Raw genomic sequence first — 23928 nt, 5'->3', positions numbered from 1 at the left:
CTCCATGGAGACGAGCTGGAGACGAACCCCCTCCCAGTAAAGTTAAAGTCATGTTTTAGCAAAGCTGAGGCACTCACAGCAAAGGCTCATGTTTGTTTGCATCTGTCATAAAATAAATGCTTGTATTTAAATTGTATTTATTGGGTAAACTCTTGGCTTTAATATGATATAAATATACTTTTGCAAAGACACTGCTTGCTAAAAAAATATCCACATAAAACCAAACAATCTCTCTGTTTATCCCTAAATGTCAGTTCTTTTTGTTGCTTTTTTCTCTCCAAACAAACTCCCCTTAAACTTCAAGTTAAAACCAACTTCTCAGAATCTTTTTTTTCTCATCAACATTTTCTTTTCGATATGCATATGTGGATGTGGTGCCAATAGCAGCAGATATTGATCCCTGAGTGCTGTTAGCTGGAATGTCCGTGAGCTAAAGCTTTGATTGGTGCTGGTGGATGTGTGGGTAAACTTCAGCCATGATCCTTCGCGTTTGGGTATTAGCATTTCCTTCTCTCTCATAGGCCTAACCTTGTGCGCGTCTCCAAACATATCGATCAGGCTGTGAGAGAGGAGCCAGGATACAAAAACAAGTTCAGAGGCTACATTTGAATGGAAGAGCGCCTCATTATTTTTCTTGTTTGAGACTGTAATACAAAGGAAGGCTTTAGAGAGCAGATAAGAGAGTTGAGATGTCAAAATAGTCCGCTTAAAGACATTGTTAACCAAATTCTAACTTGAAAATATGAATTGTTTTCTCTGCAGTCAAGTGATATAAAAAAAAAAAAAGATGCACTTTGTTTATCCGGAATTCAGACTTTTGTAAATGTCTGAAGTAACTTTTGCGAGTTGAGTTTTTGACAGATGTTGTCGGTGCCAGAAACGGTTTCGCCTGTTTTTTGCCGGTGAGCACCAGTCCCGGCGTGGATCTGATTGTACATGTTTTTAGCGGTACTGCAAACCGAAATTGGAGGGACCTGAAGTCGCGTTTTGTCACCGACCGATGCGCGAAAACGTTGACTCTTTGTTTTCTCCCCCCATCGAAGTGCAATTGTTCAGTTGTCTTTTAGCTTTTTTTTCTCCCAAACCAAATCCATCAGCGAAGCCTCCCCAAAGAACAGATCGCGAACACGGGGATGCGGTGGAACGAAGACGCCCCGCCCTTCGCTGCCTTTGTTGTCCCGCTTTAATTCTGTTAATCGGCCTCAGGTAAAGATTAGCTGCTTCTGCCAATTTAACTCAAGCTCAAATGATGCCGCTACAAGGTCACTTTTTCTTCCTCTCCCTCTCCCTGTCTCCCTTCATCCGTCCGTCTGGTCTGTCTGCTCCATTCCTCTTTCCGTGAGCAGGATTGAGTTGTCATGTACTTCTAATAGGCAGCACAGGGAATCGTTAGTCCGGCCCGGCTCCCTGACTGATGGCTATTTCACTCCAATCATCTGCGCCTCTGGACTGCGTGCGCGTGCCATTCCGCACAATGAGACACCCCCCCAGTCCCCCCCACCCCCCGTCCCCTGTTCCTTTTCCCGAGCACAATGCGGAGCGTATTGACAGCGTGTCACAGCTGAGGGGAGATGTCTTAATCAACTTGGACACGGCGGCCATTGATCTGACAAGCCGGCGTAATGACCTCCTTGTTTTGGTAAAGGATCGCTGTTTATCCGGAGCCGCCGAGCATGCCTCATCGTCATGGAAACTATTATCACGGCGGGATTGGGGGCGAGGCCGCGGAGGTGGCGCCGGTTAAATTTAAAAGCACATTTTGGAGGATATTGGTTGTGTTTGATGTCATGATCTCGGGTGCGGTGCGGGAGTTTCACAGTCAGGACGTTTTCCTGTTTGGGCCGCAGTTTCAAGGACTTTAGCTGATTCAAGAGATAGAATATTCAGGAATGTTGGTTGATCCCATTTTCAAACCATGGAAGAAGGATTTAGTTGAGCAAGCACTGTTTGCCTTCACAATACCTCCTGCACAACCCAATACCCAATTCTTCTTCTTCTTCTTGATGGGGCGGCACAATAGTACAGCGCTCGTTCTTCACAGCTAGAAGGTCCGGGTTCAATCCCCAGGCGGAGGTGGCCTTTCCGGTTACTCCGTTGTCTTCTTCGTCTTTGTCTTCTTTGACTTCTTTGACTTCTTTGACTTCTTTGACTTCTTTGACTTCTTCTTTGTCTTCTTTTTTTCGTCTTCTTTTTCATCTTCTTCTTTGTCTTCTTCTTTGTCTTCTTCTTCTCCCACTTCTTCTTTGTCATCTTTTTCTTCATCTTCTTCTTCTCTGTCTTTGTCTCCTTCTTCTTTGTCATCTTTTTCCTCTTCTTCTTTGTCCTCTTTTTTCTTCCGTCTTCTCCTTTGTCTTCTTCATCTTCTTTTTTGTTTTCTTCTTCATCTTCTTCATCATCTTTTTCTTCTTCTAATTTGTCTTCTTTGCCTTCTTTTTCTTGGTCTTCTTTGTCTTCTTCTCCGTCTTCTTCTTCCTCGTCTTCGTCCTCTTCTTTGTCTTCTCCTTCTTCCCTCTGAATAGCGCAGGGACTACAAATTGCTTGTTGATGAAGTCTTGGAAACCTCTTTGCGTCTCTCATCTGGCATTTGATTAAATACGCGTTTGGGTGCATACAGCTTCGTCTGCGCCATTTTACTTCCATGTTAGTGATCAATAAAAACAAAGCTAAATATAGATGCAGCTTTTTTCACAAATTGCTGCTCGTGATTTAGGCCTGTGGTGGCAAAAGAAACTTGACTCTACTGTGAGACATTCAATTGGATAATCTTCTGGTATAGAGTGCATACCACACAGTGCAATGTTTTTGTTTTGGATAACGCTATCATAAGAGTATTGTTGTACAGTTGTATAGTATAGTTGTATTCAGACAATTACAACATAGTTCCACAAAACTCTGTCTCTGTCTCTCATTTGTCATTGGTAGCTACAGTATAATATGACTGCACAGTAAGAGTTATGGAAATTCCTGCATGTCACTTCCTGTGCACAAGGATTAACAATTAACTTCACAATGTCTTAAAATTAATTGTAGAAATATCAGCATTTGGACTGTTAAAATAGAATCTTGGCTGTCTTTCCCTTCAGTATACGCTGTAAAATCCTGCGAGTCATTGTCAGTTCAATTCTCTGCGCTCTCAGATTGTCACAGTTTGTAAATCACACTTCACAGGTATTGATATGCTTGGGTGTACGGTGGCTCGCATGGGTCAAAGGCATGTGCAGCAGCGGGTGTCAGCGTCTCTAACAATGGCGTTATAGAGATCTTTAACGACGGGATGGATTGAGTGAGCGTTCCCATGGCGACGCTCTCATTTACCTGCCCGTCAGCCCTGGCTGGGGTGAAATTATTTTAAATCTTGGCGCGCATTGATTGGCTAAACGACCCGTAATGACATCTCGCGCTGACAGTTTGGATTCTCAGAGTGTAATTGAGGAGGATTAGCTTTTCAATTGACATAATGATCGTGAAAGGGCTCTCGGAATGGCGTCTGATTGTCCATTGTGAGACGTTAATGTTTGGCATAACCCAGCCACTATGGTCAAATATGCCCCCCTTCAGTTCATGTGTGCAGGATGTGCAAAGGGGAAACATGAATATAATGCAGACCTTGGAGGTCTATGCATGTCTAAGTTTTCCAGAAGAATATTCTGCCAAGTTGTTCTCGATCACTAGAAAAAAGCTGCTTGACATTTGGACATTTGTGTTGCATTTTGGTTATTGCAATATCTAGATGTCAATACAGTTAATATTTAGGCCTAAAAAGTGATATCAAGGTGGTGTCACACAGCTGTGGAAGGATAGGAAGCTGTGCACAGAACGTTGCTAACATGAATGTTGCAATGTGATGCTAACTTCCCAAAGAGGAACATTTCTTCGCTTTTCCACCTAACGCAACTTGACCGCGCACGCCACGATCTACGCGCACATGTCCCCGCTCAACCCTGCACACCTTTGTTTAAACTCTACTCACCAAGTTTTGTAAGCTGCAATGAGAACAGATGTGGACAAATGCTGCCTTCTGGTGAGGGTTATGGAAGCATTCAGAGCTGCCAAAGCTGTAATATAACAGAAAAGAAATCGCTAAATACAAACTATGGAGGAAAGCTATATTGCAAATGTTTTGCTAACACCAGCTAAATCTGCGCCAATGCTAAATGCTAATATCGGCAAAATCCCCTTATAGCACAGTGGTATGACGGTGAAATATTAAATCCGTATGACCTGCGTGTCAATAGTGAGGGCTGTCCACTCTCTCGTTGCCAATCAGAGGCCAGAGTCTGTTCACGTCACATCAGACACGGGCTAGCGCTTTTAGTCTCGCCAACCAGACTCCGCTTCTTTACAGAGGAGGGTCTGGCAACACTCCATTGCGCGCTTTCAAAGTAAGTGACGCAGCGATATGGAGCCTACCGACCAATCAGAGCAGCTCCCTGAACGGGCGTCACGTTGTTGCGCCTTTGTTTTGTAGTTTTTCAACACAAGCAACCACTTCACGTAATGCTCCAGTATGCTTGTATTCTTAAGTTTTTCTGACATAAACGACAGAAGTCATTTACTGAACTCCGTGTGGCAGGGAGTGCCATTGTTAATGTCTGAATGACTACAACTTTCTTGTCGCTGTTTCTGTCGTCACATCCGCCATGTTCTCATTGGCTGCTATGCGCTTCGGTTGTCCCACATTAGTCCCGCCTCAAGCAGTAGCTTTTCTACGACAGGGTCGCCAGACTAGTCTTCTGTTTATTAATTAATAAACATCGAAGATTAGTCTGGATGCCAGGCTATAGCGCTTTGGCCACAGCCAGAGGTCGGTCCCAAAACCTACACCTGGTCAGACCGTTTTGGCACTGGCCTTTGTTCTGGAAAAGCTCACCAAACCGGGTTGACCAGGCATTGGGCTGATCCGCGCCTGCCTGTGGAAAGAAGACTTATGTAAACTCTGAGATGATCAGACTAGTTTGAATATGAGATGAAGAGAGCAATGGCGGCCCCCAGTGGAGAAGTGCAGCTAATAATAAAACTTTAACAAAACCAGTGCATCAGTAATGTGAATGTTACTTTTGGTCACAGCTAACAAAATAATATGTTTAGCATGTTTGGAATTCATATAATGTTAGCATCTTATTAGCTAACTGTTGTAGCATTAGCCGTATTGTTTACTTGCCATTCAGCTGCACCGCTCTGAGGTCCAAAGTCATAATTTAGAACCTAGGACCTTGATTTTCAAGTGGAAAAAAATCCAAGTGACCAGTTGCCTGAACTCCAGCGTTTGCCGTGTTTACCTAAAATAAATATTTTAAACAGCATGTGTCAGAAAACAAGCAGCTGTTGGATGCACTAGTGTATGTATGTTCAAAACTTTACTAAATACTAATATGCTGGAGAATAACTTTTTGTTACATTTTTTAGCATTTGCTAATGCTAGCACAAATGGTAAAATAGCAATGTTATTCTTAGTTTGAAATGCAAACACAGGAGGGTATAGGAACCAAATGATTTAAGAGTAAACACTACTTTAAAAAATGATTGTACTGAAGTTGAAGAAGAAAATAGTGACTCAAATAATTACTCAAGTTTCAGTACACATAAAATTACAAAATGTGAAAATCGTACATGTTTCCAAAGAGAATGCCATAAAAATATATATCAAAAGACATTATAAACGACACAAAAGACAAGGTACATCTATTTTTGTCACTTAAAGATTTACTCTACAGTGGAACAAGTAACTTTTTGGATTTTTCAAGAGTACAGATACTTAATAATAACATCACTCAAATAGAAAAAAGTATCCAAAGCTAAAACTAAAACAAACCTATTAGCCTCAAGTTTAGCAGAATGCTGAAATTAGCTAAAGTCTTGCTATGACCCTGCAGTCCCGGTGCAAACCTTGAATTACTCCCGCGCACTTGCATGAAGCCTAATAGCAGCTAAGGCTAAGCACATTTGCCTTTCTGCTCCCATCAGCCCCTCACCTGTGCTTTTGTTCTGCCTGTCTCCCTCTGATAAAGGCACAATCCAGTCAATATCCCGGATCCGGAGTTCGACTGCTCTGTCAGCCCCTGTCAGGCCGATCAGCCCTCTGTGAAGGAGCTGCACAGCGGACTGTAAATATTATTGGCATTCTGACACCCTCTCGCTGCGACCAACTGTGTAAAATTGTTAATAAGGGACATGATGGAAGCGCGCGGGCTGTCGGGGAGATGGAAGTCACCTCAGCTCCCTGGCAATTATCCAGGAGCAGGCAGGGCCGATGATTTAAGGACTGCTGGAGAGCTTTGTTTTGGCACAGTGGCTCTATAAAAGACACAAGGGTCACAAATGCACAAGGCTGGAAATGTACACTTCAGATCGCTGTTTGGACAAATAACCGTGCAGCTGGAGGGGGCGCTCAGGCATGAGAGTGATGGGCCCTCAGCAGGTGAAGGCTGATGGAGTGTTATAATAAAGGTTGTGAATATTTCATAAGCGTATAGATGTTTTTGTGTCCCCAGCAATGAGGTAAACAAGCTCAACTCAAATATTGGCTTCACTCATAACAATCAGGAGTTATGAATGGGAAATAAGAACTGTTGCTGTAAATCAGACATCTCCATCCTTTCCTTGAAGGTTTTTACATGGTATGATGAGGAAAACTGTCCATCTATAGCGCGATCCGCCTGAGCCATAGTTACTCAAGTGTCACGAAATAACTTTTTTTTTTGCTAAAGTCAAAGTAGTTCACAGAGGAGAAAAGGTTAGAGACCCCTGTATTCATGTACTTTTCCTTGCAGCAAGGAATCGATCAAAAAAGCTTAATAATCTTTACAATTTAAATTCAAATCAGGTCACAGCTGTCCCGACAAAATAAACAAATTGCCAAATTATAGTGTCACAAACAAGGCCCGGGGAATGATTCAAAGGTTAAACCATTATGTTTAAACAAAAATGCCAAACAACAAGGAGCTATGGATGTATGTTAAAGAACTAAATAAGAGTGTCCATTTAACCCACTGTGCCCCATATTTTGGACAGTATTCACCTTATTCCGCCCCTTTTGCCTCTTTTGGCCTTGTCTCGGCACTTCCGTTGTCCTGACACTTCTGGTAGAGCGTGAAGCCCGTTCATTTAAACGGAGAACGAGGGAAAATGTTCCAGTATCTGATGTTTAGTCGATTGATTTGTGTAAAATGTCCAATGTTCATTTGCTCCAACAAGTCAACACTGCACCGTTTCTCTGCGCGGCCGAAAAACGGCTTTGTTTTCGTGTAACAGTCCTATGGATAGGAGAAAAGGGGCGGGCACAATTCATGGCAGCGCCCACGCAAACTTCCGGACTAAGGTGAATAGAGTAGAAATAAGATTCTGACTCCATCCACCTGGGGTCAGCAATGGGACAAAATGATTTAGTAGATGATTTGTTGAATTTGAATTTCTTTATTATGTATTTTCCTCCCCCTACATGTTCCAATAATGTCCTAATGTGTAGAATGAGCTCAGACCTGTTCACAACTGCCTCTAAAATCCTGCACTGTCACTCATAAAGTTGCTACTTCGGGTCCAAAGTGCCGTCATGCACGATTTTAATATAGAAGGTGCAGTTACATATATGACCTGAGGTGGCAGTAGTGAGTATAAAATGGCTAACTTGCATCTAGCCACTTTAAAGTTATTTAAGAACCATTTGGACAAATTCTTTCCATGTGCGAGTTTGGAAGTCATCGTATCTTTTGTGGTTTCAATCAATCCCTACAGTTTCCTTTTTACTGTTATTTTAAATAAATTCAAAGTGTGGCCTCTATTGTTTAGCAAAGCTCTTTATTATTAATTTACCCTATTTTGCCGAAAGCCTCCCAGTGACACAGCGATAAGCCCGACATTGGCGTCTCCCTCGCACACGCCAGGTAAGCCATTACTTTTAAAGCCGCCGTATCTCCAAGTGGCAGCGGGACGCGTTGATAGCCAAATAAAGTACACAACCGTAAACATTTATGCGGGCATTTCTCACCGTATGATTACACTTTTATGGTTCATATTCCGAGACGGACACTTTTTTTGACGTTTTATTTTGTAAGCCTTGACACAAGGGCGGCATTCTCCCCCAACCCTTGGCTTTACGGTCGGAGAGGTGGCGTGCCCGGCGCTGTTTTGTTCAGTAAACACAGCGCCGGGCTAAATGGCTGATCAATCAATCTGACTGGGATCGACCGGGCATCAGTTCTGGCCGCATGCACACACCCGGAGCCGCTTTATTGTAAATCAATCATTTTGAAAACACCTCACATCGGGGGCTTCGTCGCTCGCTAACAAGCCATCAATTCAGGCACTGGCTAGAGCGCGGGGGCCCCCCTTTTTTTATCGTTTCCATCGCTGCCCTGCTTCTGACGATTTGGGAAGAGACGGGGTGGGGAAAAAAGAGGAGACGATTCGCAAATTTCTCCAGCTACGGCGACACTTAAGATAACCCAAGGGTAATGGTGTTTGCACATTTGGGAGAGAGATGAGGACAAACGCCGGGGCGGGTCGTGCGTTCTCTCGCCGACGGGATGTTTGACGTTAAGAGTGTGAAATTGCACACTTGAGCTGGAGGAGGAGAAGAGAGGGGAGGGTTTGGATGTCCACTCCAGCGCTATACGTCCTGCCGGAGCGCCGTCTCAATAGTCACGGGCCTCATCATAACACCTCTGAATTGGTGCCGTCCGTGCGGTTTGAAGGGTCCTCGGGAGCTGCGGTTGTACCCTTGAACACTGAGGACACCAGTGGAGGCCATGTGTGAGGGGGAGGTTATCAAGGTCTTAAGTGAAGGGTGATTAGGCTCTCTAACTGGATTTATGTCTTACATTTGAATCAAAGAGCGAAGAATAAGACCTTTGTCCACTGTGCATCCTCCACCTGCACTGGCCGGAGGTGACAGCGCGGCACAGGACCTAAAGGTGCTAAAGACTGGACTTGACCAGCCTGTGCTTCAACACTTTGGCCTGCTCAGTTGCTCTCGTTCAGCTGTTGTCTAATCTTTAGTAATTCTATCAAAACAAATCTGGGATAGGCCTATATTAATGTTATTTTAATCTTTGTTTTATTGGTTTGCCGTTGCTGTACATCCTGGTTAATCACAGGTGTGAAAGATCTGGTCAAATCAGATTACGTCGAACATGCACACTTCACTGAAAGGCCCGGGGCGCATTTAGATTAGTTTAGCTTGACTAGCCAATCAGAGGCCACGCTTTCCCGCCATCCTGCATAAAACAAATCGATTCTAAGTCGGAAAAGCTTTTCCATTTAAAATGTACAACTCAGAACTTGAAATGTCCAACTTCTGAGGACATCTAGCATATAACTCTGAATAGTGTTTAACTCATCTAGTCTAAGTTAAAAGCATGTAGGTGAATACAGAAGCTAACTACGCTACAAGCTAATGTTTGAGGCCTGACAAAACCACAAAGTGACCTATATGTTTGGCATGAATTTAATTTGGACAAATATCTTGCTTACACTATCCAAACACCTGAGTGCTGTACAGCATCTGCGTCCCTATAGCGTGACAGTAGCAGAGATACCTGCCCTGATGTCCTTTAGCTCATCGGATGTCAGCATTCCTGCACAGATATTATGCTGCAATATGGAATAAATGTGAGTCGGATTCTATTCCCACCCATCAGTGCGGATCCGGCCTGACTGACAGCCTGACAGGAGCGAGTGATGGAGCAGCTAATAGCATGTCAGTGAACGTAAATCAAGACTAATGCCAGACTCGCTGGATAAGAGGATTGGTGCCGTGGCTCGGACCATGGGGTCACGGTCCTCTCCCAAAATGAGCATTTGTAAAATAGCACATACGTTCAATGTTCTGACAGTCAAGGTCATATGTACAGGCAGGAGGCTATTTGATTTGTAAAGAGAGGAGCAACAAACGCTGGTGTTTTGGATTGTCGGGGATGCTCCTTCTAGAAGATAGTGTCACATGGCATTTTACACAGTGCTGTAAGAACTAAAATAAATGGTTGTACACGCTAATATTTCACATGTAAAATGCATAAAACCCAGACCATTATACTGTTGTCTCACTATTGTTCGTACAATTTGAAATTGAGGAGCAGAGCACAGTGACAATTAGAATGCACCAGGTTTCTACCATCAATACTACTTCCAGCTTTGCAAATTCTAAAAATATTTGATAAAACTGTACAGCACACACTGCCTCTTCTTTGCTAACGCTCTTTCAGCCAAAACAACAATTTAATTTCACTCCACTATGAACGAGAAGTGCTTTGAACATGGGAAAAATCGTGCACAGACCCTTTAATTAGGGAAAGCCCCTGGAACCCTGTTTCTAAATGTGCGCGTCACAGTGATGCAGCCGTTAGTGCACACACAGCGAGAAGGTCCTGAGTTCGATCCCTATGTCTGCATAGAATACTTCCACGTAGTCTGGTTTCCCTCGCCACTTAAAACCATAGGAGAGGTGAATGATGTATGAGTGAGTGGTTTGGTGGTGGTGGTGGGAGGGGCCGCTGGCACAGATTGGCAGTCGCGCTTCTGTCAGTCTACCCCAGGGCAGCTGTGGCTACTAACATAAGCTTACCATCCCCGAGAATGGAGTGAATGAAAAATGCATGAAATTGTAAAGTGACTTTGAGTGTCTGGAAAGGGCTACATAAGATTAATGCATTATAATTAACTAGAACATTATATTATAGTAAACAAATTATTGCTGAAAAATTCAGAAAAAGCAGTTTTAGAACACAAATACATCCATTTTTTAATTTGAGAAAATACAAAAAGAAACCATGTACAATCTATGTACAAACCTTTTGTACAAGACAATATATTTATCAGCAGATTATATTTGACAGAGTCAGGTAGATCAACTCAGCACCATCAAATAATCCATGTATCCGTTTTATCTTCAGCACATCCGATCCAACATGACTGCAATGACACGGCTCCAGTTTGCTGTGGAGACGATGCTGACCGATCCCGTTTGTGACGCGAGAGCAGTGTCCTGAATCCAGACCCAACTGATAGGCAGCAAAACATGAAAGCAATTCTAAAAAAAACAAAAACTTAAAATTGCCAAATGCAATTTTAACATATTAAGACTTGATACCCACCTCCCCATCGTACAAGTTTTATATTATTTATTCCCAGCAAATAAGTTATAACATCCTCCCTTTACAACGGATGGACACAAGTAACAGAGTAGAACGCATTCTTTGATTTAAGTGAACAGCGCATGATCCGGGCATCTTTCAGTCATCCAATGTCCGACTCGCCCCAGGTACTGACCTCGACACGTGTACTTTCTACCTTCAAATGCCACTTCTCGCTTTAGTGGGACTTCTCCGGGCCCTCTGCTCTGCCTGGCACGGTGCTGGCGCGGAGGCACTGATGGCTTGGATGTTCTCCGCGCCAGCACCAGATGCGGTTTTCACAGTGGGAAAACGACTTTGGGTTCGAGTCCCTGAATGACTGAAGGATGCAGCTATTCATGGCACTTCAAAGAAAACAGGTCAAAAACGTTCAGAGGTATATGATGCGAAAGAAGACCCCGATGACGAGCGGACAACAAGGCGTGGAAGGAGCGTCGGGACAGACAGAGGCGACGGGACAAAGAGTTCAGGAAGTGAAAAGCGCGGTAGAAAGTATGTATGCTTAGCTTAGGATGCTAGTTTTGCAGCATGTAGTAGTAGTAGTAGTAGTAGTATCCCTATGCTTAAGTGCCTTGAGAATACTATGTAAACAAAGAAGCGGTCAGGACAGAGAAAGGTTGTGACGGATTATGACGAGCTGACAAAATGGAATGTAAATCCTGCAGTACAATAATGGAACAATAGGAAATTCAAGGGGGCGCTCTCTCGTGCTGAATTGGTGCTACCTTCCATCTTTGTTGAGAAGAAAACATCAGACTTGTTCTGTGTGCTGCTTTAATTAACTTTTTTTTTTCTTCATCTTAATAAATTTGACTTTTTTGTAAACATGTTTCACTTTTTCATTAACGTATAATGTTCATTGTGGTTACCAAATGTGTGTCATTGTGTAACTCGGTCACGTTTGAATCACATCTTTTGTGTCATTAAATCTATTCTGCTACAGTGTGACGACGATGATCACAGTAGTAAAGTTCACTTGAGGACAATGTGTATGAGGCTTCAGTATAGTTGCACCACATCCGACAGACAGACACTGAAACTCTGCTTGATTCAAAGTAAAGTGGTCTACGCTTTAGGCTGAATTTACACAAACATACAGAGCACATTGTATCTCTACTCTCCAAATGCCGACAGAGACAGCCCACACCTGGGAGTGTCTCCCCACTGCACGGAGGATGGGACTTCAGGGAATTCTTCAAGAACCTAATGTAGGTCATACACCACGACAGAAGGCCTTTCACATCTCTAACCGAGGAAGCCACTTCAGTGTCTGAATGGAAAACTTCTGTTGGTCTGCTTAGCAGTACATGATATTAAAGCAGCTTATTTCATTAGTTCATTGCCCAGAGCTGAGCTGCCAGACTGAATGCAAGCCTTAGCCTTATTAGATTTCACTTGACAACACAGGGCAACAACATGAGTTTAACACCAAAGGAAAATGACTGGTGACCAACTGAACATCTCGGATATGAAGTGTTAATTAAATATATTAATAAATACTTTTTTCATATTACACTTTGAGTTGCTATAAAAATAAGTACAAATTGATTATGTTATGGTTAGAAAATAAGTATATGCATGTATAAATCTAGCATGTATGCGTGTGAGGAGAGCTCCCTCCTCAGTCATCACAGATGTGGAGGAGTCAGTGCCAAAACACACTGGAGTCCACACAGACAGCAGAACAGTCTGTGGAATGTTGCATTTGCCCAACTACGTTTGAGCTGCTCTGGACACAGCTGGAGGAGACTGGTCAGCTGGGTTGGCTACAGAGAACATCCAAGCTCTTTACTGCCTCTGTGCCAACCCTGTGCCAGGTTCGAGCAGAGCAGAGGGCTCATTCATGCCCACTATGCAATATGTGGCATTTTCTTCACTTAGTGACAAACATTCACAACAATACACGCACTGAGATCCTTATTGGCCACAGTCAGCTCCATGAAGCGTTCGCTGTGGTCCACAGCTGCTGTTCAGAGCACAGGCTCAATCGTAGTTGGGCTTAGTTTAATTCACAATGCAACACATGTAGTTATTAGACTAGCGGATTATTTTCTACAAAGGCGTTCACAAGCTCACATGCTTGTCTCTGTCAGGTGTAAGCCGTTGGTAGTGATGGCACTAAGTAATGCTGTTCACTCATTCACACAAACACACACATGAACACATGAATCCTCTGATCCTCTGTAGAGCCAGCGCACAGCCGCACTTGTTCTGGCAGGGCTTTGTTCAAGCAGGACTCACAGCGACAGGAGCTGGGTCAACGAAAGCATGAAGTAGCAGACCTCAGGTTAGTTTGCCTCCACAGCCAAGCAGACCTCCTTTTCCGGACAGTGGGCTGTGGGCGTTCAGTTGTTCTCTCAACAGTGTTCAGTTTTTAGTGCAAATCGAACAGAAGGAGACGGCTGTGTGAAGTCGACGAGCCCAGCTGCTTTGACGTGACACATCTGGGTGAATCTTTGGGAAATGATATGATCATTATTATTGAAAACAAAAATGCAACCCTCATTCTCCACAAACTAGCAGCTCTAGTCTCGGAGTCTGGTCACATTGAGGTGAAATATTGCAAAGAATTACAGGAAGTACTTTTTCCATCGACTCTTAAAATAATTCCAAAAAGTGCTAGGGGAGAGGGGCTGTGCAGTCCTTATTTGATTGTCATTATGTACATCTTTATGGATACAGAAATAAACAACGTCCGAGCATGGAAGTAACAATAAAGGTATACACATTGTAGGAGGTCCCTTTGACGCGTGTGAAGAGTGTGACAGTCGTCCTCCTCATCATCATCAGTCCTCCGCTGATGAAGGCTTTCCCCTGCAATACACAGAGCAGTCCACGAGGAGGCGGTCTTCAGCATTCATCTTCTACTTCTCTGATTGGTGGAATCAGACTACTGGTGGATTTGTATTGGTTGACTTGGTTGGCCATGTGGGTGCTCATGGGCTTGATCTGAATGTTCCTGGGGTAGGCATTGTCCGCTTCATCTGTAAACCATTTCTTTTCTGAAGAGGAAAGAGGGAAAAGGAAGAGAGTCAAGAGTTTGTTCAGAAATACGTTCACATTTTAAAACCATGAGCCTCAGTTTAAGTGGTAGATTTGTTTGGTTTTCTATCATATGCTGTTGTTGGTTCTGTATTTCAAATAATGCCTGAAGAGCGTTATATACTCAGTTCCCAGTGTGCCGCAATGTAAGGTGTAAAACTTCCATCATTACGCTTGAAAAGATGTTTAGCTTCTCCAATTGGCACAGTGCACAAAATGTTTTGGCTAACTTCCTGTTGGCCAGTGTAGGGTAAGGACTATTTCCTGTCCACATTTTGATGTTAATTAGAAGTAAAGATTAAAAACAAAACAGAAGAAAACTTGAATAAACGTCAAGCTGACTGTGTTTCATAAAAATTCAGTTCAGTTGGTGGTGCTATTTTACTATTCGTTAACATTAGCATTAGCCTTTAGCTTCAAGCCGAAAACACTGACTGCTCTAAAGACAGAAGTCTCCTCCGGTAATGTACATTTACATCCTGAGTAACAGCTGCTTGTTTTCTGCCACATACTGTGATATAATATTTATTTCAGTGAGACATGGCTAACTCCATAGGAATAAAACACAGACAGGAAACAGCCTTTACCCTTCACACTTGAGTTCACTTCTAATGGTAATATTCTTCCGGCAAGACTTCACTGAACCTTTAAGGCCTTTTCACACCAACCCAATCTTCTCCGTCTGGAGTGGTTGGGAAGGTTTTGGTTTTCTTTTGTGAGAATAGTATACTACCATTGGGCAAAAGTTCATTGATTAACATCTGCACACTTTAGCACCACCAGCAGAACATTATGGTTCTAATTGTAGCCCTGATTCCTTACTATTGATGTCGTTTTTGTTTGTACCGAGCATGTGTGGGAGGATCCAGAGCAGGTCTGGAGCAAACAGAGGACAGTAGTTAGCATTTGGTAAACTCTCCCTGCACTTCACAGCCTGTGCAGTGCCATTCAGCCTGTCACCTCCTCGTGGGCAGAATTTCACATTTCTAACTTTAGTGTGCCGGGACTGCTGTCGGAGTGTCAGCCCGCTCTGGGCCACGAGCTGCAGACGCACATTTGATTTGGAGAACGGAGCCCGAGGTAAAGCAAGATGTCTGCCTTCCTCCTCATGTGATACGCACAACTCAAACCGTATCAAACGCACTGGTACGAGGAGGGACTACACCGTCAATTTACACCTCCCATTGGTCACACCTCCCGCTGCCCTCTGTGACCGCAGGCTGAGGGCTGGGCACAGTGCTAAACTGTGAGGAAAAAGTTTAAGCTTTGCCACTTGGATTCAAATCAGTTTGACCTACATAAGTTCAGAGAGGGTTAGTTAGGACTTATCACAGTCCTACTCAAACATGACTCGCCAATTAACTGTAGGTGTTATGATCTTAATTAAAGATGCACCAATATCACTTTCTCTCAAATCGATACGAGTACAAGTGCATTCATTTGAGTACTCACAGATACCGAATACCCGATACGAGTGCGAGACCTATTCCTCAAACTAACATAGGTTATCTACAGGCCTTCACAGCAAATGAGTTAGTAATTAGTTGCATGTGTAATTTTAGAATTACAGGAAATGTCAACACAGTGTGCACTCTGTGTCCATCAGAGACATCAGAACAGCTGTATGCAAAAGTTACTCTGTGCCTGTATTTTTTTCATCCTAAATAATAAAATTATACATATTTCTTCTAGACTGGCCTTACTAATCCGTGTGGATTTGGGTTTTTGCTCGCGCTAACTTAAAACAACAATTTGGTTCCGGCAGCGCAGCTAAATGTTGCTCAATGTGGACATGTTAGCCCATCCTGAGTACCCTTTACTCTTTACTTATCTGTTTTACAGATGCATTAAAGTCCTAAGCATGCAAAGTTGTTAACAGATAGTTAGCAACATTCTCCAAACTAACAGCACTTTATGAAATGTTTGACCTTCCAAGTATTATCAGTTCATATCCATATTTGTGTTGTGTTTAAAATGTGCACTGTGAACATCATTTTCCATTTTAAAAAGTGAATCATTGTTTATCCACAATCATCCAGCTCTAATCCATGTGCTGTTGGGGTGTCTGCTACAGTGGTGCGACAGGAGAGCATTCAGTAGGAGGGCAGAATGCGCAAACACACAAACCTCTCACACAATGCAAACCATCTCAAAGTCCAAAGAAATAAGGCATGACCGATGGTGAGACAATGGCGAGGAGCTTTTGTGAAGAGGAAAGCCATATCCAGACGAAGGTAGATAGAAGTGGGAGTCGTTTGAACCTCATGCAGCGTGGAAGGGGTCCGGTCATGGAGGAGGGAAAGGGGCAGCAGCAGCAGCAGACAAAACTTAAACTGAGGCATGGTTTTGACGTGAGCTCATTTTCCCGGTGGGATAAAACAAACATCCCTCTGTCATAACCATGTCCGCGCGGGACATGGTTATGAGCGGAGGGAGCCCAAGTAGAGGTGGCTAAAGTCATGCAGAATCGTTAACTTGCGTACCTTGGCCCATTCTATTCATCCTTGTAGCACTTCAGAGAGAAAGGTAAGTGGTCTAATGTAAGTAAGGAGCATTTACAGTCTGCACGGCAAATGCACACGTCACTAGCTACACAGTCGGAAAGACTACAAATACATCTTGGAGCAAAGATGTATCCCCAGGTTTACTGTACAATTCCATTATTTTGGTGAGTAACAAATCTGCATGCTTTTACATCTATCCCTAACTTAACAAATAGAAATCTACAACTGACGTCAGAGATCTGGATCAACACGACAGACGATACAAGCTAGCTACAGATGTTTACTGACATGGGCATGCATTGTGCGGGATGAGAAACAAAACATTGCTAATGGGGCGATAATGGGCAGGGAATTATTGGGGTATTGGCATATTAAAACTTAATAGCTATTCACAGAAAACAACAGCGACACAGTACATAAGTCACAAATTACAAAAACACTACAGCCATAATTAAAAGCTGTGGATATGTGCACGGCAACAGCACACGCAGAAACACCACAGCGACAGAGAAACTGGCAACAAACTGCATGTGTTGAAAAGTTGTGTGATTAACTGCAAGTTAATCAAAATCACTATTTGGAGCAACATCTCCAACAGTTGTGTCTTTGAACATTTCTGTCAAAAAACCTGCTGGACGTTAACTGAATTTGCATCAATACTTGGTAGCAAAGGTTTTCAAAAGGTAGTCATCTAGACAGTGTTGTCTAGATGGCACATTGAGTTGCCTTGTATACGAAATTTGCGGTATAAATATAGTTGCCTTGCCTTGCCTTGTTGTTGAGAATCCCAATCAAGATGCCCCCCATAAGAAGCTTTCTCACATCTCATCACTTTCACACACAAAAATTAATGAATAAGTATCGAGAATCTTGTTTTGAGTAGTTTTGAGTTTTAAACCATAGCAAATAATTGAAAGACTTTAGCTAGCGGAGCCTGTTCTTACTAAAACAAAAAATTAAAGTAGAAGTCATATTTAAGTACAGCGAGGTATGACATGTCGTGGCATTTCTCCATCAACGTATTCAGAATGTTTAATGGCCATTGGATGTGTATCTGACAACACATAAAGCAAAAACTTGACTAAACATGATTTAGTATTTCGCTCAGAGGCCACTTTTATACTTTCATCTAAAGCAAATCTAAAAAGAAAATTTAAAAAGGCCTGTAGATTCTAAATGCCAACTGCCTGCATGTTCGAATTGAACGCACTTCTCTTTCTTATTTCTATGATTTAAACTAGATTTTTGCAGGGCAGTTTTCAAATGAAACTTCAGCGCAAATTCAACCAGGAAGACCTACCAGCTGCATTCATTCATCACCTCATCACCGGCAGCTCGTCTCCAATCATCCAATCACAGACCCAGCTCAAGCCACACCTTCACGACAGCCAATCACTGCAGTGTCTCATTCCTGCTCCAGCAATTCATGGCTCAGGATCCACTTCTTAAGCTCCCAGTCAATCACTTAGCTGTTTCCCAGCTGTGCTGCGACCCTGCTCCACCCCTCCTCGGCCTGGCCGTTCCTCGGCTCTGCTTGTTGTCGTACTGGCCACCAGCCGTCTCATCTTCAACCATAACCAGTGTCCAGATTCCAGGGAAGATTCTGTCAATCATCCGTCAACGCCGTGTATTTCATATCTTTAATTCAATCTTCCGCCGAGGTCTGAGCCCCAATCATGATCTATGTCCAATAAAACCCTTCCAACGCAAATCTGTTTCTGAGTCTTTTCAGGTTGAATTGTAAGCAGATGACTACTTTTTGAAAACCCTTGCTGTGCCTGCAATCAAACTCCTGGAGGCCTGACCAAAGCTTTTGCACATATTTTGTATAATTCTTGTGTCACTTTATGAATGCTGAAGCAAAGTGAGGACCACATGCAGATGGTGCAAAAGTTAAAGAGACTATGGAGCACAAGTCACTCACAACAGACAGTATCTCCAATACACAGCACACAGACACACACTTACAGAGTACATGCAGTAGTAGTGGTAGGAGTAGGAGTAGTATGGCCTTACTTCTGCTTGTCGCGGGACTCTCTGCTCTTGCTGCTGCGGTTCTGCCGGTTAGATGGGGGGATGGAGTGGACGGAGGAGCTCTTTTTGCTGGAGGAATGGGAGGAGTGGGAGGAGTGGGAGAAGCTCGTCCGTGACTGGCCCGCGTTGTGGTCAAACTGCATGAGGCAGAAGATCAGATCTGTGGGCACCAGCTCGAACTCGTATGGCGGGTTGGTGATCACGTATCTGGGAGAGAGAGAGAATAGAGAGGATTACAACTCTGCTGGAGGTGCTTCTGTGTGAACGGTGGACAGGAAAGATACCGTTTTGTGCACGGGCTAGGCTCGTTCAGATGGGCGTCTCGTAATCTGTAGATGCCGAAACACAGCATGTTGTAGGTCTTCAGTGCTTTGCAGAATAAGTCTCCGTAGCACCCGCCATCCTGAAGAAGTAGAAAAGGTAGACCAAGTCAGTGACTTAGTTGGTAGTTTGCTTAATAACCCAAAGGTTGGCTCAATTCTCAATAGCACCAGTGCATATTTACATTGAACTGTCCCACTGTGCCACTGAGGTCCCTCTATGATTGTTAGAATCTGTATTGTCTGTTTTAGCTTGGGGAGTTTGTACCTGCTACAATGCTAAATGCTAACCGTTTAGCCTCCACACAGTAAATAGCAGCAGCTTGCATAGATGCGTCCTCTTTTAGAAAAAAGCTGTGAGAGTTGCTTTCACCTCCGTCCACATTTTGTCCATGATTAGTCAAATGGTTAAATTATGAACTAAAATGAACTAATCTGCAGATTAGTAAAATATATCTTAGCAAAGCAAAACTAAGGAACTCAAATCTCCACAAGAAATTGTTCAATCATCATTGATAACATCATTAATTGTAATATTTTTGTCAAAGATAATCGTGAGACAAAATTTCAATCTATTCATCCCTAGTTTTGGTGCAAATTCATAAATACCTTTCCTGACATTAAGGTTTTTTAACCACGTTTTACAATTAAATAATGCAACAACATTTAACCTCCTTATTCACAATTTATAAGAATGATTTATTTTATGGCTGTATCTGGACAATATGCCATATACAAAACATATTTCATTCTTTCACTAGAAAATAATAGAATAGTCTCAAGTCACAGATGAACTTTGCAAGTGTTTGTGCTAAAAATCATGCAAACTCCTGTGAAAACAAGGCTGAAACAAATGACGTTTTCTCTGCTTTTTTGTTCATTCTTCTCCCAAAAGCTTTGTTTCCTTCCACCCACCGGGGCCTGCTTTGCGTGATCTCGGTTCTTCACATCACATTAAGAAGCATACGGGGCGGAGGAGGCCAGATCTGTGCTGCTGGGTAGTGCCAAAATGTGTCATCTCTGTTTAGCGCCCCACTTACCCCCAAGTCTGCGAAGGGGCCGTCGTAGAGGGCGAGCTGGGCCACGCGACACCTGTCTCTGTTGGCCAGTGTCTGTGGCGTGCTGTAGCCCCCCCTCAGCGCGTTCTCCTCAGCCAGCAGGGCCTCCAGCTCCGGAGTGGCCCCCCCTGTAACCAGCGTCCGGATCAGCGTCAGGATGTTGTCGTTGAAGTACGTCTGAAGAGAGGAACAGAATGCGTGTGAGATAGCATTGGTGTCAGGGCACAGAGGGGTGAAGAGTGTGCCACTGCTGATTTGGGCACAAGCATTAAGTGAGACCACAGTAGCTCCATGGTTTTTTATTTGCACAGTAAGGTTGACCATTTGAATCCTGTTCCATCGTATACTATTATTGTGTCTTTGGTCAAGGGATGACGAGGCATTTTCTACAAATTCAGCAACTGACTGGTGCATTTCCAGAATTGACCTGGCCTCATGCTTAAGGTCCAGTCAGCTATGAACCAAAGACAAACTTTGTTTTTCTAGGCCTGGGTGGGACTAAGGCCAAGTTTAGTTATGGCATTGAGTAAAATGTATAAACTTGATTTCCTATATTTATGGTTAATATACAGTATTATGAGTAAAAAGAAAACTTTAATAAAGGTCAAGCCAGGCATGCATCAAAAAATTTTGTTCAGAAAGTTGAAAGCTATTTTACCATTGGTTAGCGCCACATTACCGTTAGCCTTTGTTTCAAGGCTAAAACACAGAAGCCTCATCCAATGTAGTTGCTAAATTGTTTGCATGTTGTAATTATACCAGACACTGGTCAAATGTTTATTGAAATAAACAATGAAAGAAAACAATGGTTACCCTCAGAAGTTAGCAACATGTGTGTGGCACCTTGAGTAGCATTTCAGATTCCAGGCCTTCTAGACACGTCATTGCTAAAAAGCCTAGCACGGCTAAATAGGAGGAAAATAATAGCTTCCCTTAACATAGTAATAAATATTTAATCGATTCCTAGCGGCCCTAATGTCAGTGGCTCCTGTGTTTTTCCTGTATGATGTCGGCGCTCTCTTCTGAAAGAGCGATTTGACTGCGCGCGGCGGGTGTCAGGTTCTCTTGTCCTTCAAGCCGATCACAAGCTGCTTTTGCGGCATGTGAAGACAGCCCGTGTCACCGTGCGGCCGAGGCGGAGTGGCAGCTCGTCTCTGGGGCCCCTGACAGGCCTGTGGAGCCTCATGATGGATGAGCACTGTCCATTAGCTGAGCTCACCTCTGACCGCCAGCACACAGCAGCACACAGCAGCTGACGGCCGCTCGGCTCCACGCACTGGAGCCCTCACTCAGCGAGGGCGGCTGGAATTAAGCCATCACAGCACCGCAGGCAAAAACACACCTCTGCGCGGCTTATCTCTGATGCACCAGTCACAATGTCAGAAGATCAAAAGTGCTGTGGGCTGGGACTTTCAGGCCTCTGTCATCAACATTAATATGACCCTCAAAAGCCACTTTGTCTGAAGACCTAAGAACCACTCATGTTGGGGCATTTGATCAACTAACAAGACTCTCATGCTAACTTTTTAACTTTTGATGTCAGTGTGCCATTTTATTCACCAACGCAACATATATGGTTCATTTAAAAAAAATAACCATGAGAACTCTCCTACAACTACTGCAGAAGTACACGCCACTGAAACATAATTGTCTTAGCACTGTTGCTGTCAGCACAAAGCATTTGCAAAGTAGCACATATTCTCATTTGGACTTTCTTAAGTCCTGCAACAACATGCAATTTTTACCCAGTGGGACGAGGTTTCATAAAATATCTGGGAATAAATCTTCTGCTTTTGGAGTTAGACACCAAAAGCTGAGAGCAGTAATGTTGTTGTGAGTTTAACATGAGAGATAGTGTAGTAGTAGTAGTAGTAGTAGCAGTAGTAGTAGTATTTTTTGTATTATTATTATTATTATTAGTAGTAGCAGTAGTAGTAGTAGTACTAGTAGTAGTCATAGTAGTAGTAGTAGTAGTATTTTTAGTATTATTATTATTATTATTAGTAGTAGCAGTAGTAGTAGTAGTACTAGTAGTAGTAGTAGTAGTAGTAGTAGTAGTAGTAGTAGTAGTTCTCACCGCGCTCATGAGGGAATCAAGGACACTGATGGCGAAGGCCGTTCCGCAGGCGAACGGCTGAGTGAGGTACAGCTCTGTGTCTGGGTCGTCGTCATCGTCCTGGTCCAGGAACTGAACGTTTGAGTCGTTCACTGGAGGCAGGGGGCACCAAACACAGTTACACACAGCCAAAGCATAAGCACTACTTATTGTAGCTACATTCAAATATAGAACCACCTTATATACCTGTTGTCAGAGCTTAAATTTGTAATCTCAGTCATATCATATAATTATATAATAATAATTCAATTTTTTTTAATCTAACTTATACCACATGCACAGTGCACGTCACCCACTGATACAAGCCAAAAGATATCCAATATATAGTGCATACCATAGCAACCATTGTAGAAGTCCTTTATAGATTACTCAAGTTAACTATTCCACCTTAAGCCAATGCACCTTGACCATTTTTACAAACACAACGTTCATTCTAGCACAAAATGGACAACATTTCCATCAAGACACATTGGCATACTATTAAGTTAGCAAAAAGACAGACAAGTGCAAGTAACTGAGTGGATTTGAATGCAAAATAATGAAGATACTTATACGACTTCAACAATGGCTAGGTTTGAGAAAGTCATGCACACTAAAAGTCATGCTACTTTGGAAATTATTCAGAGTTTTTTCCACATCAATACACGTCACATTACTCTCAAGTGTAACATTTACCTTTCCCCTGAAAATCATATTCAAACAATGATAGCACACTTCCCTCATGACTCCATTGGGAAAGCAGGTTATCATTATTTTGTCTTTATACAAAAACTAATTGGTAAAACTAAAAGTACTGCTTGGAACACTGCCAAGCTTCTCCCTAAAGCCTAGTGTTTCTAAAAGAAGTGGGCAGTCGAAGAGCCTTATAACCAACAAGAAAAAAACTACTACAGGCTTCTCAAAAAGTGCTTTAGAAATGGTCTAAGAGGAGAGGTCCCCCGGGCACGCAATGGAGACGGCTGCGTAGAACTACTGCTCCCGGACATTTGATGATAAAAGCCCCTTAAACTCGAAATACTAAGAAGACGACAAGTACTCATACGAAAATAACAAGAAGGGGTTATGGTGAAGAGGGGCGGCAGACGCAAAACCACGAAACAGGTTAAAACTACGGCTGAAAAAGACTCCGACGAAAGTGAAGCTAACGAAGATAGCGACGCACTGGCTAGTGCTAAAGCTAACAAAAAGGACGACATGGAGGAGGACGATAACGTTGATTTGAAGGCGATACTCATGGAAATAAGGGACTTCAGAAAGGAGAACACGCAGCAGTTTAAAGAGGTTAAGGCCGAAGTATGCAAAACCAATGCTAGACTCGAAGAAGCAGAGGGCCGTATTTTGGACGCGGAGGAGCGGGTACAAACGATGGAGGACGCTGTTACGGAGCTTTTACGGCTTCAATCCGAGTTGCAATCTCAAATCACCGAACAAGAAGGGCGATCTCGGCGAAATAACGTCAGGATATATGGCGTGATTGAAAAGGAAGAAACAAGTGAACGGAATATGATCGACTTTGTTGAAAAGTTTTTGAGAGAACATCTCCAGCTCCCCCCGACTCTGAACTTACATGTTGAACGAGCTCATCGTGCCCTGGCCGCGGTCCCCCCGGAGGGGGCCCCACCTCGATCCATTGTTGCACGTTTCCTGAGTTATAAGACCAAAGAAGAAGTCCTCAAAAAGGCTTGGGAAATTAAAGGTTTCCAGTGGAAGGGGAAGCAGGTCAATTTG

At 43.2% G+C, this 23928-nt stretch overlaps 1 protein-coding gene across 14 annotated transcripts in view; it reads right to left on the bottom strand.

The window, feature by feature from the left end:
• Window positions 1–10715: 10715 nt before the first annotated feature.
• Window positions 10716–23928, bottom strand: part of LOC306965446 (calcium-activated potassium channel subunit alpha-1a) — a gene marked incomplete at its 3' end in the record, with an annotated part of 143428 nt that continues 130215 nt past the window's right edge. For 10 of the 14 annotated variants that reach the window (XM_079559874.1, XM_079559880.1, XM_079559877.1 and 7 more), the window contains 6 exons: window positions 22162–22292; window positions 20067–20261; window positions 18991–19109; window positions 18689–18913; window positions 16652–16680; window positions 10716–14128 (listed from right to left, as the gene is read on the bottom strand). In XM_079559874.1, the coding sequence (XP_079416000.1) occupies window positions 13977–14128; window positions 16652–16680; window positions 18689–18913; window positions 18991–19109; window positions 20067–20261; window positions 22162–22292 (851 nt within the window). Of the gene's footprint in view, window positions 14129–16651; window positions 16681–18684; window positions 18914–18990; window positions 19110–20066; window positions 20262–22161; window positions 22293–23928 lie in introns of those variants that run through there. The other 4 variants (XM_079559871.1, XM_079559879.1, XM_079559873.1 and 1 more) reach the window with 2 other exon arrangements.

Source organism: Gobius niger (assembly GCF_951799975.1).
Source record: "Gobius niger genome assembly, chromosome: 7".
NCBI classification, from domain to species: domain Eukaryota; kingdom Metazoa; phylum Chordata; class Actinopteri; order Gobiiformes; family Gobiidae; genus Gobius; species Gobius niger.
Note: the sequence above shows the minus strand (reverse complement) of the source record. Positions and strands in the feature narration are given on the sequence as shown.